The sequence below is a fragment of the Pseudoliparis swirei genome, chromosome 11 (genome assembly GCF_029220125.1).
Source record: "Pseudoliparis swirei isolate HS2019 ecotype Mariana Trench chromosome 11, NWPU_hadal_v1, whole genome shotgun sequence".
NCBI lineage: Eukaryota > Metazoa > Chordata > Actinopteri > Perciformes > Liparidae > Pseudoliparis > Pseudoliparis swirei.
This window is the reverse complement of record NC_079398.1, coordinates 20,442,056-20,461,673: the sequence shown is the minus strand read 5'-3', so window position 1 is coordinate 20,461,673 and position 19,618 is coordinate 20,442,056. Positions and strand designations below refer to the sequence as shown.

Sequence of the window (19,618 nt, the reverse complement as noted above, 5' to 3'; positions counted from 1 at the left end):
ATGCATTGACCAAATGTTGCAAAAGCAACACCATTTTTTTCAGAGTAAATACATAATATCTAATTCATGCACATCAGTGTTGCTTAAATTTACAGCCTGCTTTTAATTATTATATTGAACTATAATTTGTAAGAGCAGTAGATATTTTGGGATAAGGGACATAATCCAATATGCTGTTAATATTGTAGTCACAGGAGTGCCATAATTAATCGGTAAAAAAATGAAGTAAGTAAGTGTAGACCTAACGTTTATAGATATGTTTGATTTTTGATCTTTTCTGATTAACTGAGCAGCTTTCAGATCAATTAGATTACAACATGTTAAAGCCTTTGAGTTCATTATGAGCGTTTTAAAAACCAAGACTCGCTGAAGCAAGTACATTCCTCCACAGGGTGGCAGTAATGCAACAAAAAGGACACCAGTTAGCGAAACACCCATTGAAGAAGAAGAAGAAGACTAGCTGACAAATCTCAAATCTGTTGCGAAGCTGCCTGCATCATCTTCCAAGCGAGCCAGAAACCGACTCAGAACCCAAGGAACAAAAATGGCGTTCACATTCGCGGCCTTTTGTTACATGCTCGCGCTGCTGCTCACGGCGGCGCTTATCTTCTTCGCTATCTGGCACGTAAGTACACATTTGAACCGCCACGGATGAGACGCAGGGCCTGTCGCTCCGACGGCGCTGATGAAAGCAGGCGTTAAGGGTGACGCGAAGGCTGGCTAAAACCCGGGCTAAGACCCGGGCTAACGCTAGGCCAGCTTTGTGGCAGACTAGTATCCGGGACGTTTTAACGTCTGGACGGAATGTATCCATGACAACGCCATAGAATGCCGCGCGCGCAGTCCTCTGCGTATGTAACATTGGACGCATCCGTTGTTGAATGAATGGCACACACCGCGAGCCGTGGCTCGCAGCTACAGTTGGCTAACGATATCATCACAATCACTCACAGCAAATACTATTACGCCGTGTTATCATAATCACTCTAATATTATTCAACTGTATTTACCGTAGTCTGATTATAAATCATTACAATCTATCCTGCTTTTCAAAATACTCGAGTCCAGCCATTAGCGGACCAGCTTGTTAGCATGTTTAGCTCGCTTCCGGAGCGACCAGCCGCTCTGTGACGCGGCTGTCACCCGTTGTCACATGCCACGTTGCTTCGTTTTTATTCACGTTAGTTCTAATAGTCAAACTGTCAACGTTATGAGTGCAGATTGTACACTTGTAGGTGTTGTATCCATGACCCCCAAAGCGTTCGCTTCATCGTTACTCGTGTTTACCCCGCAGTCACGGGATCGATGTACTATTCAGAAGAATAGATGGAATAAAGTGGAAAGATAATATAAATATAAGTCCGTTGGTGTATCAGGAACAAACTATTCACACACGCACACATATTTTATCACGTTTATATCACATGGGAAACACCATAAAGGGGGCATCGCTTTGACAGTTTAACACTAAAAGATTAATCAATAAGTCAATTGTGATAATTCCTTCCAAGCATTCTCTGAAAAAAATGAGGATTTTCTTCTTCGAGCTGGTTTGTGTCATTCTGCAATTAGCCGGGACTGTTGGTCAAACTAAACATACATTTTGAAGGCTGTGGGAACTTGTATGGAACATTTCTTGTGTCATATGCTGCATTGCATTTAAACTGAACATCGCCATTGATCTGCTCGGTGTACATTGTGCTCGTCTTGTTCCCCCAGATAATAGCATTTGATGAGCTGAAGACTGACTACAAGAATCCTATAGATCAGTGTAACACTTTAAATCCGGTAAGTGACACCATCGTCCTTGACACACTTCACTACCTTGCCTCTTTGACTGCATGCAGAACAGCGTTGTCGAAAGTTCTCTCATTTACTTTTAGGATAACTTTGTCCGCCGATCTGTCTTTTTTCAATCATTTCTCTGCACTGTTATGCTAAATAACCTGCCTGTTATTAATTCAGAGATCTTATCAGCTGTCAAATTCTAACGCCTTTTTTTTTGTTTTTCCTAATCTGCTTCTGTTTTTATTTTTTTATTTTTTTACACTTTGTTAATGGCAAAAAGACAGTTGTAAAGGTCAAAAAGATTAGAAGGGTCAAAATTGCAATAAAGGTTTGTACCAATCTTTAAAATGCCCACTCAGTCTGCAGTCTTGTCATTTTGCATGGAGAAGTGTTTGCAAACGTCTTTTCAGTTAACTCATCTCAAGAGATGAAGCCAGAGTTCAGCCTGGGATTAGACAACATGCCACCTGTGCTTTGAGGCTTTTACTGTCATCTAGTGTATTGTTTTCTAAAGACAGCTTTTAAAAATACCTTTTGTGTACATTATTTTTTGACTGTTGTGAAATTAGTAAGTTTTTTACTTTCTTGGTGACCTTTTTTAGCGTGCAGAGCATCAACGGGAATATTAGTGTTTGCCTCATATTTTCCTTTTTTATAACCCATCTAACCAATTTAAATGGACTGTTAAGCTGTTTTATTTCAGTGTAGGAGCCACGGCGTGTCTAGTCGTGGACAATATCAGCTCGGATGAGATGTCCAACGTTACCAAGTAGAGATAAAGTGTAGTTGTTAACTGAAAAGACTTGCAAATGCTCGAAACATGCATGATCTTTATTACAACCTACCCTTCGTTTGCAAATAGTGTCAAAGTTACTGGTACGGTAGATTCTCAGTAAATTCGGGAGTGTCAGAAAACGAATCTAAAGTGTAATACAACAGTAACGCGACACCTTGCACTGTCCTGAAAAGCTTTCACACAACAGTCCGCAGAGTAATCATGCAAAGTCCCATCAGGTAACTGGTAGCTTTGAGTAGCGGGTGCTTTGATCGTCGAAGGGCGTGATGCTCGATCGGTGATGCGGGACATATATTTAATGTTCCAGCTTTTAAATCAACCTGGCATTCTGACACAGTTGCTCTATTCCTATGGAGGCACGAGCTGCAGTTTCAGATTCCGCCGTGAGCAGGAGTGAGCTCGGCGTTGCCTCCCGCCGACATCACCTGCGGTTCAGGCCAGATGGCTGCAGCGTCCCGACGCAATCCAACCTCAGCGATATTTTGGGACCACCGATTGGCTCGTGATTTCCGTGGCAGGAGGAGTTCTTTGTGCGACTAGAGAAGAGAGATTCCTCGTGATGCACTCCATAGTACTACGTGCAGTTTTGACCACGGGCTGGTATTTATTTATTTTTGCCGGCGGCTCAGTTGGCGCGTTTAGTGCTGCGCTCAGTTGTTTTTGTATTTGGCAGCACAGTGCAGGGTTTCAACACATTTATAGCCCCCCCCCCCCCCCACACCATCCTCTTCCAACATGCCCCCTCACCTTTCCATCTGTGGGCTGTTGGTCGCCCCCCCCCCTCCCTACCCTTTCCGCCCTCCGCTCTTTTTGAATGCATGGCTTCCATGTGGTGCCTCCATCTGCCCCCTCCCCCTTTGTACCCCCGCACCACACACTGCTCGCGCTCGCAGCATGGTCCTCCTCCGGCGTCTCCCCCGTGTGTCAGGAGGCGGTACGATCGTCCGCAAAAGACGCCGTGACTCGCGACTGTTCTCCAGCGCGAGTTGTTGATGGGTTGCCCCTTTTTTTTTTTTTTTTCCAGACGTTTGCATGACTCATAAACAGGGTGGGAAATTAACCTTTTCTATCCACTTGCAACAATGTCGATTTAAAAAAATAATAATAATAATTCTAAATTTCCTACAGCGCCCCACATGATTTACGGCCGTTCTGAGTCGATGGTTAAAGACTAAATACGATGCGTGACTTGGCCGCATCGCTAAAAAACAGTCTTGCATTGTTTTGCCACATTAGACAGAGTACATCTGAAGGTATTGCGTAACCCTCACAGTGGGGGGGATTTTAAGTCGGCCAAGAGGGGAGGGGTCTTTTTCTCCTGCGCGTTGAAAATTCACTGCAATTTTTCTGCTTAATTTCCCCCCTGTTCATCGTTCCGCTGTGTCGGTGCATGACGAGGCCCCGCTACGGGACATTTCTCTGCCCGTGTGATAATGTGCAGTAATTTGACATTTAAAACTGGGCCTGGAAGTTTGCCACAATAAGCTTAATGTTTTGTGTTTTTAGTAAATGCATTTATAAAATAAGCATCTCACTGTCACTAGTTAGTATTTCACTCTTGTCTTTGACTCTCTGTGTGGAGCTTTAGGCCATTTTTAGATGTCTGGCTCTTTAAATAGCTCTTTGAAAAAAAGGCTTAATTATTGATTTTTTGAGGCTCTGTAAGCGGCTTTAACTTCTACATGTATCCCATGTGGCGCCTCGCTTGGTAACAATGAAGTCTGACTTTTTTTACTGTGTGGATTCTGACATTTTCTCTCCACCTTTTTTTGTTCTTTCCAGCTGGTTCTCCCGGAATACCTCATCCATTTCTTCTTCTGCGTGATGTTCTTCTGTGCGGCCGAGTGGCTCACCCTCAGTCTCAACCTGCCGCTGCTGGCTTATCACGTCTGGAGGCGAGTACCTCAGCACACAAAAAGAAACGACACGCCGTCGCGCTTGTTCCATCGAGTGTTGTTCGATTTCAACGCGCCACTCTGGTTCTGTGACGCAGGTACATGAGCAGGCCTGTGATGAGCGGTCCGGGACTGTACGACCCGACAACCATCATGAACGCGGACGTCCTGGCGTTCTGTCAAAAGGAAGGCTGGTGCAAACTGGCTTTCTACCTCCTCTCATTCTTCTACTATCTCTATGGGTACGGATGCTTTTTTTCTATTTTTTTTTTATGCTTTGTTTTCTTTGTTGTGAACATTCATGTTTTGGTTGTACGTTTAAAAGACAAATGTGCACAGGACTTTCAACGTATAGTCTGTGAATAACCGCTTTGTAACAGTTCAGCCCGATGCCACATTCGTAAAGTAAGAAGAAAGAAAAGAGCAAATTAGCTATTCTAATTCTGGAAGCTGGTTCGAGATTAAGATACGTGTTAATTAGGTAGATTCTGTTCCCTTAACCCTTGTGTTGCCTTAGGGTCATTTTGACCCGAATCAATATTACACCCTCCCCCCGCCTTTGGGTCATTTTGACCCGATTCAATGTTTAACCCTCCTGTTACCTTTATATTTACTAACATATTTTACCCTTTGGGTTCAATTTGACGCCAGCAATTAAAACCTCCAGAAAATTATTAGAATTAATATTGTTTTCCAAGTTTAAGTGTGAGGCACTTTATGTTTGTTTGTTGACTACCGAAAGAACACCGACATTAAACATTGAATGGGGTCAAATTAATCCTAAGGCGGGGGGAGGGTGTAATATTGATTCGGGTCAAAATGACCCTAAGGCAACACAAGGGTTAAGGTCAGAGCCAAGCTAGCTGCTTCACCCCCAGTCTGAATGGAACTTATATTAGCAAGAAAGTAAATTCATTTTTTTCTTTAAGGAAGACTCAAAATCCAACGTGGCGCTGCGTGACATTACTGCTTAAACAGCGACAGTATTTAACTCATCCCACTTTCTCCTCTTCCTCTAAAAACAGGATGATTTATGTTCTGGTGAGCTCTTAAGCCGGAGGGCGGAGGACAAGGACCTGCCTGCATGTACAGTAGACGACCAGACGCTAAGTTCTTGGTGCTGGAACACTGGACCTGCTGGAGACCCGTTCAGCAACAAGACGCCATTTCAAGCGGACGAACCCCCCCCCCCCCATCCCCCATTTAGCCCGTATTAAGAGAATATCTCGTCCGCTGCGTTCCTCACAGCACTATAGTTTAAATGCGGACAAACCTGAATGGACCTTTATTTTATTTTATAAATTGTGTGATTTTTGAATGCTTGGAATTTAAATCCTTTTTTTCCCTCTCCCCCCCCCCCCCCCCTTGCCTCCAAACTTCTGCATCATCACACATGTAGGTAGACATTTCCAGGTGTGAGAATCTGAGCCGTGTTGCCGAACTGCATTTAGTTTTACCCGTGAATTTAGATTCTCTGGCTTTTTTGACGGCTAACGCATCACCTGCAGCGTGATTCATCATCATCATCACGAAGACGTACTCCACCTCCATTACGGCTCGCGGTCTTTAAAGTGGCGGGCGAGGGCTGAAGTGTGCGTGGGTTGTTTTCACCGAGTGAAAACGTGTTGCACGGGGAACAATCGGCCGGTCGTCATGTTGGGTTTCTAGAACCGTCTGATGGACTCGCTCCATACTTCAGATGCATCCATCATCGCAGCTGCACCACGTAATCCCTGTTGAACTCAATGGCAATATTTAAGTGTGACCCCGGAGTAGCCAGCAACGTGTAACCTGTACTCCTGTAGAATCGCTCTCGCGGCAATCAATAAAACTAGAAGGTAGACTCAACGGTACAATAATGTAGGAGAGCATTAGGAAGCAGAATATGCCATACTGTTGAATGTACCTTTAAAAAAAAAAAATCTTAACATTGATATTTGTGCATCTTGTTTCACTTCAGCACCAAATCTCCAACAGCATTAGGAACGCCAGTATTTGTTTATTCCATGTTTTTTTCAATTTGACTTCTCGTGTTTCCAAGATATCAAGCGCTCCGCAGTGTCGGGTCTTTTCCAGTCATCACATGAAGGCCGTTAAACAAACATGTTCATAAACACCAGAGTATTTATTGCCATTTAAGTGTATATTTATCAGGGAAAGCGATTGGTAATTTGTCACAGATAACATCAACATTTTTAATGTATTAGATTCCATCATTCCGCATCTAGGAAACAACTTTAGTTTATTTGAATCTAAATAAAACTCTCCCACTGTTATAATGGACTGGAATGTTGTTTTAGCTCATGTTCACGAGTGGCATAAATACATATTCTTATTTACCGTGCTGGTAGAGTCGCTAATAAACGGTGTTATGAGAACTAATGGAGCAGAAAAGTCGTGATTAATGCTGCTACAGCGTGAGAGGAAAGACTCGATGGACATAAACACACATACACAGAGCAGGAGACCTTTTCCCAGTTGACATCTTCAGCAATTCCAACACTTATGTAATATTAATGCCAACATGTAAATTTGCCAAGAGGAACTTCCTCAAGTCTATAATTGGATTCTAAGACGAAAACAAAGCAATATATTCAGAGTATTCCGTTAAAGTGCAGACATTAGAGAATACCATTACATATCGCACACACACGGGGGGGGGGGCGTGATCACCGGGACACCGAGCGCTCGATGGAAGCCTCTCGGCTCTCAAGGTACGTCGCGTACTTTTCCCGAAACTCGTGGAGGAAGTTGTATTGCTGCGGGGAAAAAAGTTGAATTACGCTGTTAGTTTTACATTTTAATTACATTTCTAAACAGTTGAAACTAGCTTGCTTGACATCACACTGGGTGGAATATTGTCACTTGTATTTTTATGATTGCATTAATGTTCAAGCCGTCTGGGTCCTTTTCAATCGGGACCCAGACCTCATCAGTCTCATCAATACTAGATTCAATACGCTTGTATTTGTTATGCAACAAACAAAGTAAGGTTTTTAACAGGACAACTTAATGTGTAGGATTTGGTAGCTTCTAGCAGATAAAGATTCATCTGGAATGCAATAGTATTATTCAGTTAGTCTTAAATGTCACTTTTCTCACAATACTTAATCTCTCTAATCTCATGTCGGAGCTTGTCACAGGGAAATCAATTACGGTATTTTTCAAACTTGTTTTCATAATTACTGAAAAAAATTAGACACTTGGACATAAATAATATGAGGAGGAAGAACAAATTCAAGAAAACCAACTGGCTGGTTATCAAGAGACTATTTGGAGGTCACTTATAGCATTAAGATCAAGAATATACTGACAAACTAAATTAAATGGAAGAATTTAAAATAGTCCCCGCTTATAACTTCATAATTTTTTTATATATATATCTTGACTTGAGCAAGTTTTCAGTGAGTGAATAAAAGGTTATGAAATCAACAACCCGTATGATATGCCATCTGCATTAATGCTATTCCTCGACATGTTTTGAAGCGCTCACCTTCACGGTCTGGATGGCTCCTCCTCCGCGGTGCTCCCGCAGGATTTCGATGGCTTTGTTTGCCGTCATCGTGAGAGAGAGCAGGAGCAGCAGGCAGGCAGCGACTGAGGAGCATGACACATCAGGCTTTACAAAACAAAACACTGATCTGGGTTATGAAAAATGACACAAGACAAACTTTCAAACAAAGGATAAGTCAAATATTCGTACTTAATCCGGAGCGCCCCAGGCCTCCATAGCAGCTGAAGGAGGAAAAAAAGAAGCAAATCACTCAGTTGTGTAAAGAGACTTTGACAGAAGTCTTTGTGGCGAGTCGTGCTACAGGGTTGTTTCATTAAAAATACGTTAAATAGGACAAAACACAAAGGGTAGAACTGTTGCAGGACGTCTCTAGAACCTCCCCTGACACGGTTTCTACGTGGGCATGCTTGGGTAGCAACGGCCCAGTACCCAGTCGGTTGCCTGAGGAGCAGCTCCATCAGCTCGGGGACCCGGGAGCCTCTCGGGGCCCTCAGCAGGTTTTACAAAGTCACACATGAACCGGCAGCTTTCCTCTGGCTGTAGTTGTTGCCACACAAAAAACATTTGACCATTTTCTCATTAAATCTGTGAAAAGATCTTGATGGAGCACATAGATTGATATCAAATTATTACATTTGTACAGGAACATTATTGTAAAATCAGAACGTTATGTTGTTATATCACAACATTTCTAAATGCTACTTAAAACCTCGTAAAAAGAAAACAACATTTCTTGTTGTCCAATAAGAACAAGGAGGACCAGTTTGTCACGTAATCTCTCTTTTTCATTACTTTCTACTTCATGACTCCTCTTGTTCATGTAGATCAGCTGAGTTCAGCTTGTTTATGGTTTATGAATGCTCTTATCCCCCAGGAAACCCCCATCGTTTGAACTTAAAATACAAACAGAAGTAACTTCTGTTCAATAGTTTAATTGAGGTGCTATGGTGTATATATATATATACGTATATATATACATATATATACACATACATATACACAAATATATATATACACAAATATACATACATATAAATATACATACATATATAAATACACATATATATTCACAAATATACATACATACACACAGAAGAAAAAGGAAGATAAATTGGGAAATGTAAAATCTGCTATGTGATTACAAAGTATTTTTTTGTGAATGTTTTGTTGCTTTTGAGAGACATTTTTATGAAAGTCTGAATCTCAAGCGGGGACTCACTGGATCACAGACCTCCTGTTGTTCTCGAGGCCGACCTGCAGCTCCTCGAGGATCTGGCAGCACTGCGGCAGCTCCGGAGCGTCTCCGTCGGGGAACGGCGTGTGGTGCACCGTGAAGCCCCGCTGCCGGTAGACCTCCAGCAGGGAGGGCACCCGGTACTTGTTGAGCTCTCCTCTGGTGCAGAAAACAAACACGTCCTGCACCCCTTGGTTTTGGAGCTCATCTGTTTACCGGCAGGAAAAACAGGTTCTTCAAGTTATCGCCTTTTTCCTCCAACGAGGCTCGTTAAAAATAAAATAGTTTTAACATGTAAAGGGCTGAGAACATATTCCCAGTAGAGCAGAGGGCTCACTCTCTGCACACTCCCATATGCATCTTCATAAACACAATGAGTTGAAGGGCTACTTTGGCCTCGAGACTTAGAAGCTTGATAATCCAACTGAAATATCATTGAAGTTCATTTTCACTCCTAAAATCTGAGAGCGAACGTGATGTCTGGAACATTATATCAGACATTTGCTCAACACGCACACTTAAAAACTGCTTTTTTGGTTTATTTATTAATGGTTGTAGCACATTTTCAAGCAAAAAATACAACAAAATTCCAGTTCTTGCTTCTTAAATGTGAATATTTTCTGACTATCTTCATTTTATGTGACACCAAATTATTAATTTGTTTTGACTTTTAGACAAAACAAGCGATTTGTAAGAGCTTCATTTGCCTTAAAGAAACTGATTGTGACAAATAAGACTTTTTAACTCAAATTAATTGTCAATAAAAACAGTTATTAGTGGCACCCTTCAGTGACAGTGTGTCATCTTCTTAAATGTCCTGCTCACACACACACACAACATGTTCCCAAATCCAATGCATTTCAAAATAAAGATATAATAAAAGATCTAACTGCAAATGTTAAAATGGTTTTATCCTGAGCATTGTACACGTTGTCTTACCAACATCCCTTTCCAGACTCCTGCGGATGTCCTTGTATTTGCAACCTGAAGTCAAATGAGGAAAACATTGTTTTATTTTCAGTTGCACAACAATCTTTCAATAAAGTAAAAACAGCAACATGTAGAAATAGAAAAAAATATGATAAACTAGAGTTTTACCTGGTAGTGCACATATCCCAAGAAATTGCGAGCACTCCACCATGGACAGAGGTAACCTAAAAGACAATCATTAGAACAAATATATATATATATTATTATATATAAATAATATATATATATATTATATATATATAAATAAATATAGAAATATGTAAATATATAATAATATATATATATATGTAAATATATTTATAAATATATATATAAATATATATATGTAAATGTAATATAATATATATATAAATAATAATATATATATAAATATATTTATTTACATGTCACCATTTACAAGCAAACTGATGCACACACTTTTTAGCAAAGGGAAAACTGCTAAAAAAGTACCAGGAAACTTGAAAAGGGGTCAGCTGCTCCTCTCCAACCTCCTCCTCTTCCGATGAAGAGTCAAACTCACTTGTCCTAATGGCTCCCGGCCAGCTGACTGTTGAGACAGGAGGAACGGGCGACATATTTTCTGTGAGGGATTCTTGTCAATCAAGTTCAGAGTCTCTGCTCCTCTGCTTGAGGCGATGACATTTTTTTTTTGGATCACGACTGAAAATAGTAGCATTTGTTTGTGTTGAGTTGTGGAGCACTGTTGCAGCAGCTACCGTTGCATTCGGAGGAAAGAATAAATGATGGATTTATCTTTAGCCGTTGTCGGCGTATTTATTTAGCACGCTTCTGACACATCAGTCTCACGGTCAGAGCTACTTCAACTGAACAATTTAACATATGGCACATTGGCCTTTATAGCCTGAGCCCTAGCGCCACCCTGTGGTGTAACCATATATACATACCAGAGTACAGCATTACATTACATATACATCTGAGTACATATCTCAACAGTTTGAGGACTTTTGTTACATCGTGCAAGTCTTAATTTCATTGTATGCTAGCTGTTACCCTGAACTGCACACTGCGATTTTAGTTTGTACGGGGGCTAAAACATGCGAGAACATGCTAAAACATGCTAAAACATGCTAACTATGTGTATGGTCTTTTAAATACGCGACCACGTCAGCGAGCAGCTAGGCTACACACCGACCTATAAACTATGAATTAAACACGCTATAGTCCGGATAGCAGATACATTTCTCTCCACTACCGAGGTATTAAGACTCAGATAAAGACAACATATGAATTAGAGTCATCCATGAATATGAATGTTGCTTGAAGAGACATTTGTTGCTGCTAGTAGCTAACGCTAACGTTAGCTGTACAACTTATCAGTCAGACCGATGTCGCGATACGGAAGACAATTACCACAAATATGTGTGTAACCTCTATTTGAAATAAGATAGATCAGTGCATAGTATTAAATAGGTACCTATATTTGGCTTCATTTGTGGGGCGTCTTTGTCGTATTCCTCAACAGTCTCGTCCTCCTGCTGTCGGCTGTTTTGACAGCTCCGTCAGCTGCTGCTCCGATTTTGAAAACTCATTGAGGCCACCAGCCAATCAGATCCGAGTACTGTCCCTTAACCACGCCCCTGTGCAAAACAAATAAGGCACGTGTGCGCTCGATTTATGCTGCGGACAGATATACACGGGCGGAGTGAAGAAAATGCTTTCTTTTATTGGGGGGGGGCTTGATTTTTTAAAATCGGACATTAAGTCAAAGTATAAAATTAAATTAAATTAAAATGTAAAATATATATATATATATATATATGTATATGCATGTAGTCATGTGTCACCTTCTTATATTTTGTGTTTATTTTTATTTTTTATTCTTGTGTGTTGCTGCTACTGTCTCGACAAATTTCCCCTTGGGGATTAATAAAGTATATATCTATCTATCTATCTAAACCCTGTGTGTTACCATACATTTAAAGTTTAAATATATATGGAAAATGTATGTGTTATAAACTTCTGAATATATATTTACATTATATTGTAAGTGTGTATTTCTGTATATATTTTCTAACATTATTCCCTTCATCATTCAGATAATCGAAGGCATTGCTCTGTGTATAAACGCATCTCTTATCTATAGTTTCTTTCTTGAAGTCAAATTATTATTTCACTCAAGTGTGATCAAATAAAATAAAAAAATAATAATAAAACGTGTTGGAAAAATAACAGCAGAGTGAATATAATATAGAAATGAATTATTTAAATATATATATAATAACTATCATAAAGCGATACTTCCATTGGGGCATCGACATGGTTCCTATGAGCCGGACTTCCTCTCCTCCTCACAGAGCAGCTCCCGGAGCGTCATCCGGGACATCTGCTGCCGCACAGAGCAGCGCGAGCTCAGCGCGAGACGTTCCGCCTTCAAACGCCGCAAATGACTGAAACCAAGTTTCTCCGGAGAAAAGGAAACAGCGGACATCTGAAGTCTTTTGAGATTCAGCTGCTTTTCTTTCCACACGTCCGGAGACATTAGCGAGCTTTAGCGAGCTTTAGAGAGCTGTCACCGAGGTGAGTCCTCCCGCTTTCTTTTATACCTCAGGGATTTTCATGTGTTTTTAAAAATATATTTGGAAAAATCACTTCATGTTAGGATTTGGTTTTGTAAATATTATAATATGCGTATAGTTAGTTATGACGTCATAATCTTGCAAACCGACAGAAAAAATGAGATTTCTGCATATTTTAAAAGTGTCATAAAATGATGTCATCTTGGTTTATAACTGTATTTTATCGGCTGAGTTTGCAGTGTGAAATATGACTGTCCAAATATTCAATGTTCCTTTTATTTGTTTTCTATTTTTTTTTGCTGATCCATGCCTGCCCTTCTGTCAACAGACTTAGAAGGAAGGGTTTTGGCTCCTGCAGCCTTTTCCCCTGCAGGGCTGAGCTCTTTGGCTGGCTCTCCACTTCCTTAGCAGAGAGGCTGCTGGCAGGGGCCACATCTGAGCAGGTAACCACAATACGGACATACCGTCTTTAAATCTGGTTAACAACGTTATTCAAACTCTCCTTGTAAATGATAAATAGGGTGAAATAAATGATATGCATTTGGTTAAAGATTTACTCTACGGAACAAAAACAGGTTGACTTTCCTGCTTTGTGTGAATGAATGAATGAATTACTCAGGATTGTGTGGTGGCGTTCACTGCATGGTGGAAATACCAAAACTTTAACTGTTCATCAGCTCGAACAATTTGTGCAGATTACTAACGGTGTGTTTGCAATGTTTGTGTGTGTCTCTCTGGACAGGTCATGAAGCCTCAAGAGGCCGAGCTCGTCTCTGAAATCTCAAAGGTACTCAGCACCTCATTAAAATGGAGATGAAAATGGTCAACTCATTTTGGGTTTTCAAAAGGATTATTTATAAAACATTTTTGAGGGTTATAAGTGTGATTGGAACATATGTATATGGACGATGTATGTGTATATATATGTATATATATATACATACATATATATATTCTTTTTTATTTTCTTTATTATTTTTCTTTATTTTATATAAATGTTCTGATTTATTTGCCTATAATAATTTAGGATAGGAATATATAAGCATGTTTTGCTTCTACCTATACCTTTTCAGTCTTTCTATTTTGTATATTATATAGAATAATATTGTATTGCAATGATTGGCTGAATAAAACACACAACAACAACAACAACAACACCTCATCAGCCATCGCTAAGCCTTTATAGGGCACTAATTGAAATACTTTGAAATTCAAAATGACAACACTACAGTCCTATTAGAGGACATAACAATACTGTTTAACTGTTGTTACATTAAAAAATAAATTTGTTTTTAGGTAGAAAATCAACATCAATGAAGTTACCATATATGGTTTCTTGACCAAATAAAGGGTGAAATAGACCATTCACCGTATATATATATACGTATATATATATATATATATATATATGGTGAATGGTATATATATATATATAATATATATATATATGTGTAAAACTCTTATTAGTGAGAGTAGTGTAAATGTCAATCTAAATGCATTTTTGAATAATAAAACGACACCCGTTGGTCGCTCAGCTGCAATGCATGGTGTCGGAGCTGAAGACGGGCTTCACCAGCGCTCTGCTGGAGCTCAATCAGATCCAGCATGGAGACACGTACCTGAGGGAGGAGCTGGAGGAGAACCGGAGGGGCTGCCAGAAGAAAGCTCTCCGTCTGGAGGCGCTGGTCGAGTCTCTGAGGGTGAGACTCACCATCGGTTCAGTCGTGGAGAAGATATTTCATCTGCAGTCGAATGTCTGAGCTTTACTGAGTCTTTGTCCTCCACAGGAAGAACTCGGAGGGATCCGCTGTCAGATCCTCCAGCTGCACAGCAACCGACTGAGACCTCCGCAGGATGGGAAGAGCTCCAGACACAGAGAGAGGTGAACAAACACACCACAGCACAGAGCTTTAGATGAGAAAAGTGTTAGAGATAGCTGAAGAAATCAGAAGACATGTTTCTGTGGTACATTTACACTTTTTTTACCTCAGAGGAGGAAGACAAAGATGATTCTCTTGATTTTATCATCTGAATTGACTTGAGACTGAAAGCTTTAAGCTGGGCCAAATATATTAGATAGATAGATAGATAGATATATACTTTATTAATCCCCAAGGGGAAATTTGTCGTCACAAAACTAAACACACGAGAATAAAATATAAAATATAAAAAACAGCGATGAAAGATATAGATGTATACAAGTAAAATACAAAATGAAGTATATATATATATATTAGGATATATTATATTATAGATTATATTATATATATTATATTATATATATTAGGACAAAACATACAAGAAGTTAAGTGCACAATTAATTTCTCGAATGAAATACAAACACTGTACGGACGAGTGGAACTCTCTCCTGGCCGGTGCTGTGGATTTCAGAATAAAACATGAAAGTCTTCTTCACTATCCGTCCGTTTTCCATCCGGGAGGAGCATGTTTTCTCGTTAATGTCGTCACTTTTAGCCGTCGACGTGCTATTCTTAGAACAGACGTGTAGAAGGAACCCGCAGAGCGACGTGTTGCCATCTGTCCGCCTGTCGTGCAGCAGCAGCGATGCAGAGGAAGCGACCGGCGACAGGAGGCCGGAGTGCGAGTGTCCGCCGGCCGGAGCGTCCCGAGGGAAGCTGCTGCTCCTCTGCTTCCTGCAGGGCCTCAAGGCCGGAACCAGCGACGGCACCGGTGAGCGCTCCAGACAACGAGATGCAGACGAGGGGAAAAAAGACACATTTCCTCACAATGTTTGACAACTTTGAACAGCTTGAGTTGGTGTTTGTTTGACCCTGAAGCCACCAGAGGTCAACGTGCCAATGTCCTGGTCGATGGAGAATTTCTGTTTGTGAAAAACACTGAAGTGTGCTCAGAGTTCTTCTTTTTGTTGAATCAGGTTTTTCAGAATCATAGATTGTGATGTTGGCCATTTAAAAAAAGAATTTTTTTTTTTTAGATCACAGCATGAGTTAAAACCAAAACTAAGACTCGTCATGATTACCCAGTTCACACAGGTGCACATACACCTCAGTCAAAACACATCTACAACCAGATGAACCTCCACTCAATCAATTTATTATTAAAAACACTTATAAATGGTATAAAAGAGCTTAATTTCTGTCTGCTTACATGATCAGATTAGAGAATAAACTTAAAGGCCCGTTAGGAAACTTTCCCTTTATTTGTTGACGTATGAACATTATGAGTGAAAAGGCATGTGACGTTTTTGTTGTTGTTGTTGTTGTTGCACAGATGCTCGACATCAGGTGGCGATGCAGCTGCTGCACTCTGAGTGGGAGTACGTGTCGGCCTTAAACCAGCTGTGTGATAAATACAGGACGCCACCAGCTCACCAGATGACCGTGGAGCCGTAGTAAGTGCCACACATGACAACAACAAACAAACAACAACAGCAGCAGCAGCAGCACAGGTCTGTGCTTCACAAAATATTAACCGTTGCTTATCTTCTCATTGTGTGTCGCGCTCCAGTCAGACTTCTGTGAAGTTTGTGGAGCAGCTGCTGCAGCGGCATCTGCTCTTCAGGAACAGCCTTCAGGAGCGGCTGACCGCTGAGCAATGGAAGTCTCTGGTGGGCGACGTCGTGGTGCAGCTGACCGGACACAACGATGTAAGTAGGAGCGCTTAAAAAAATAAAATGTAAACGACCTCACTCCATTTGACTGATGAATTTAAAAAAAGTCGCTCGCGACCTCTTTGACCCGGGGTCGTCCAGACGGCCTTTTCAGACATGTACCTCGGATACACCGCCACCCTGGCGTCGTTCCTCTCGCGGGAGTTCGACGGACTGAATCGTTCTGAGAAGATGCAGAACATGCAGGTATTTGAAGTGGCACGCGTCGACAGTCTTCAGGTCCTGAGGAACTGGACATGCTGATGGATATTTCCTGTCTCGCATTCAACAGAGCGTCCAGACGGAGAGAGAGGAAGTTAAACTGCTCTACCTGCTGCTGACACCCGTCTCTCGTATCCACGGATACCTGAACCACATACAGGTGAGTCAGCAGGCCTCATGAACGCATATGAGGATTTAGAAACACCTTTAAAAGGTACATGTAGTTTTAACTAATCCTTACTTTGTAGTTTAATGTTACTTTATTCTCCTTCTCTAGAACCTGCTGCAGTGGACGGGCACGGAGCATCCGGACCGCAGCCTCCTGCTGGGAAGCGAGCGAGTGCTGAGCAGTGTTTTGACCCGTTGTCATGTGATCCTGGAGGAAGATGTCCGGTGGGAGGAAGGAGGAGGAGGACAGAGGTCAGATGATCTACACAACGATCACAACTCATATTGATCCCTTTTTCACGTCAGATTAAATGTTCACGTTAATTTTTATTGCCTGCGTGTTTGTTTTTTTTGCCTTTGGTTTGTTAACAAATTCATAAATTCATACATTCATCTTCATTCTTTGCGTCACAGCAGCTGCACCGACGCAGTGGCTGGTGGATCCTCTGCAAAGTGCTGCACCAGGAGCCAACAGGCCGACGCGGCAGCTCAGAGGTGAGTGTCGCCCTCTGCTGGCTGCAGTGCGCACAGCAAGCGAAAGACGGCGCAAAGATAGGAACGGGACACCCACTCCTGTTCTTTTTAAGAAAACGCAAAGAAGCGATTGCAGGAAAAAGGAATTCAAGCACCACATTGATTTAATTATCATTAAAATAATGACAGAAGGGAATTAAATCAACAGAAAAAAGCGATAAGGAAAAGGGTGGAAAGAGGAAGTTAATAGATAATAATGAAAACCAGTAAAGGTGCTACAGATTTCCACATCCATCATGACACTGTGGCCCTCACGGTAACAGTGTGTGTGTCTGTGTGTGTGTGTGTGTCCACTCTCCTTCCCACAGAGACGACCAGCAGCCCGTCAGTAATGGAGTGGACGGATGTCACTCCATGCGTCTGGAGTGCTGGTCCTGCAGCCCGGTGAGGAGGAGGAAGGAGGTCTGTGGGAGAGACCGGACCCTCCAGAACCAGCCGGCCCGTGGACACGCCTGCTGCTCCATCCTCAGCCCTGACGCCGCAGCGTGGGGGGAGCACAGCGACTCGGGCCAGGGCTCCAACAGCCAGCTCACCGGGAAAGGCACCGACGGGCCGGAGGCCCCTCGCGGGCGCCACGGCCTCGAGGACTGCGAGACGGACCAGGACGACACGTCGGCCTTCGACTACTCCTCCGTCACCTCGGGCAGCCCCGACGCCACGTTGCGCAGGGAGACCACGGAGGAGGAGGAAGAGGAGGAGGACAGCCAGGTGCCGGTGCTGTTGAAGCCCTCGTACAGCCAGCAGCAGCAGCCGCCGCAGCCCCGGGAGAGGACCGTGTGTCTGAGGTGGCAGATCCCCAGGATGACCCCTCACCCTCCTCTGAGACGCGCCGCGGGGCTGCGTGCGGCGGACGGGCCGAGTCACGTCGGCTCCTACGGGAAAAGGCTGGTGACCGTGAGGAAGGGGTCCCCTCCTCTTCATCCAAAGAGTGCCTTCAGGCCCATCGTGGATGATCCATCCAAACAGGTATTTAGACTTTTTGTTGTTGTTGTAACGTGAGCATATATTTATATATATATATAACAAATATATTTGAAATGATTTATATAAAAAAATATTTCTAAACAATATATATATATATAATACGAAATTAAAAAAATATATATACATATACACAGGTATTTAGAATTGTTGTTGTAACGTGAGCATATATATATATAAAATGATTTATATAATATATATATAAAAATCATATACATACTGTATATATATGTATAATATATATATATATTAAAAAAATATAAATATATACATATACACACAGGTATTTATAATTGTTGTTGTAACGTGAGCATATATATATATCTAAAAATATATATAAAATGATTTATATAATATATATATATAAATCATATATATATATATAAAATATATATATATATAAATATATAATACATCTCATCACTTCATAGCAAGTGGATGCAGCTCCGGAGAAAGACAACAGACAAGTCTTCCTACAGAGACAAAGCTTTCTGAAATTCAACCCGAGCAGAGAAACCCTGAGGTAAGAGCGTCCTCAGGTAGAACTGTGACAGAGGCCCTTGCAGGTTTAGTCCGATAAACTTGCTTACTTGCATTGGTGCTGAAAATATAAAATTAAATTTGGTTTAATGAGAACAATCTCTCACCTCTTCAGACCGGGCCCGGCTCAGCAGAGAGGCCCCCATGCAGCTGGAGGACTGTGGGAGGAGAGTGAGGACAGCGAGGGCCCCTGCAGCACCGTTTGACCCCCAGCAGAGACCAGAGGCCCCGCAATAAACAAAAGGAAACTGTCGGTTACAAACGGGAGCTCAATTTGAGATTTCTTTGATGGAGGCGGTTCCCCAAATGGTCACCACGGCAACGTAACTGCATGGACTGTTGGGAATACGGAGATCAAAGAGCAACATTCATCTGAGGAAAATGAGAATTACACTTTTTACACAATGGTTAGACTGAGAAAATTTAATGTAATATTGCAGAACATATTGTTTTCTTGAACTTGTGGTGGTTATGTATGACAATGTAAAAAGTTAGCTTCAAAAAAGCTAATGTTACTAATAAATATTACTTCATACATTTACGGGTATATTTTAATATCGAATGGAAGCAGTAAAGTGACATTCTACTTTCTGGTGGAGTCAACGTCCCTCTTGATTGTGTAGTTAGATGACTACGTGAAATATGAAGCAACGTCTGGCTCTATTAAATAGCAACAAACCACTTATTAATACGTTGTATATAGTTTATGTAACGTGTCTGTAAAAAGGACAATCCGTTGTATTAAAACAGTTAGAGATGCATCTTTGTGCCAACGGACACATGAAAGT

The 19,618-nt window shown here is 41.5% G+C and overlaps 3 protein-coding genes across 3 annotated transcripts; 2 read left to right on the top strand and 1 right to left on the bottom strand.

The window, feature by feature from the left end:
- Window positions 1–452: 452 nt before the first annotated feature.
- On the top strand, window positions 453–6,413 carry cnih1 (cornichon family AMPA receptor auxiliary protein 1). The gene is made up of 5 exons (XM_056426884.1): window positions 453–625; window positions 1,720–1,788; window positions 4,367–4,479; window positions 4,578–4,721; window positions 5,505–6,413. Exons 1-5 carry the CDS (start codon window positions 545–547, stop codon window positions 5,530–5,532), a joined length of 435 nt encoding a protein of 144 aa, XP_056282859.1. The 5' UTR covers window positions 453–544; the 3' UTR covers window positions 5,533–6,413.
- Window positions 6,414–6,583: 170 nt separating this feature from the next.
- On the bottom strand, window positions 6,584–11,724 carry cdkn3 (cyclin dependent kinase inhibitor 3). Its single transcript, XM_056426883.1, has 8 exons — window positions 11,653–11,724; window positions 10,668–10,764; window positions 10,326–10,381; window positions 10,167–10,211; window positions 9,213–9,435; window positions 8,183–8,214; window positions 7,973–8,076; window positions 6,584–7,238 (listed from the first exon to the last, which is right to left on the bottom strand). The coding sequence occupies exons 1-8, from the start codon at window positions 11,666–11,668 to the stop codon at window positions 7,149–7,151; spliced, it is 663 nt and encodes a 220-aa protein (XP_056282858.1). The 5' UTR covers window positions 11,669–11,724; the 3' UTR covers window positions 6,584–7,148.
- A 907-nt stretch (window positions 11,725–12,631) lies between these two features.
- LOC130200970 (uncharacterized) lies at window positions 12,632–19,264 on the top strand. The gene is made up of 15 exons (XM_056425525.1): window positions 12,632–12,755; window positions 13,083–13,197; window positions 13,497–13,541; window positions 14,290–14,454; window positions 14,542–14,636; window positions 15,312–15,445; window positions 16,007–16,127; window positions 16,244–16,382; window positions 16,488–16,592; window positions 16,678–16,767; window positions 16,885–17,027; window positions 17,190–17,270; window positions 17,618–18,275; window positions 18,722–18,813; window positions 18,946–19,264. Exons 3-15 carry the CDS (start codon window positions 13,500–13,502, stop codon window positions 19,034–19,036), a joined length of 1,956 nt encoding a protein of 651 aa, XP_056281500.1. The 5' UTR covers window positions 12,632–12,755; window positions 13,083–13,197; window positions 13,497–13,499; the 3' UTR covers window positions 19,037–19,264.
- Window positions 19,265–19,618: the final 354 nt, after the last annotated feature.

Bases quoted from the DNA above. Each gene is read 5' to 3' on its own strand.
- cnih1 (XM_056426884.1), top strand. From the start codon at position 545: ATGGCGTTCACATTCGCGGCCTTTTGTTACATGCTCGCGCTGCTGCTC. The intron at 626-1,719 runs GTAAGTACACAT...TTGTTCCCCCAG, and splicing joins TCTTCTTCGCTATCTGGCAC to ATAATAGCATTTGATGAGCT. The intron at 4,722-5,504 runs GTACGGATGCTT...CTCTAAAAACAG, and splicing joins TTCTTCTACTATCTCTATGG to GATGATTTATGTTCTGGTGA.
- LOC130200970 (XM_056425525.1), top strand. From the start codon at position 13,500: ATGAAGCCTCAAGAGGCCGAGCTCGTCTCTGAAATCTCAAAG. The intron at 16,593-16,677 runs GTATTTGAAGTG...CGCATTCAACAG, and splicing joins AGAAGATGCAGAACATGCAG to AGCGTCCAGACGGAGAGAGA. The intron at 18,814-18,945 runs GTAAGAGCGTCC...TCACCTCTTCAG, and splicing joins CCGAGCAGAGAAACCCTGAG to ACCGGGCCCGGCTCAGCAGA.
- cdkn3 (XM_056426883.1), bottom strand. The intron at 9,436-10,166 runs GTAAGACAACGT...GCCGGTAAACAG, and splicing joins GAGTCTGGAAAGGGATGTTG to ATGAGCTCCAAAACCAAGGG. The intron at 8,077-8,182 runs GTACGAATATTT...CATGCTCCTCAG, and splicing joins CCTGGGGCGCTCCGGATTAA to TCGCTGCCTGCCTGCTGCTC.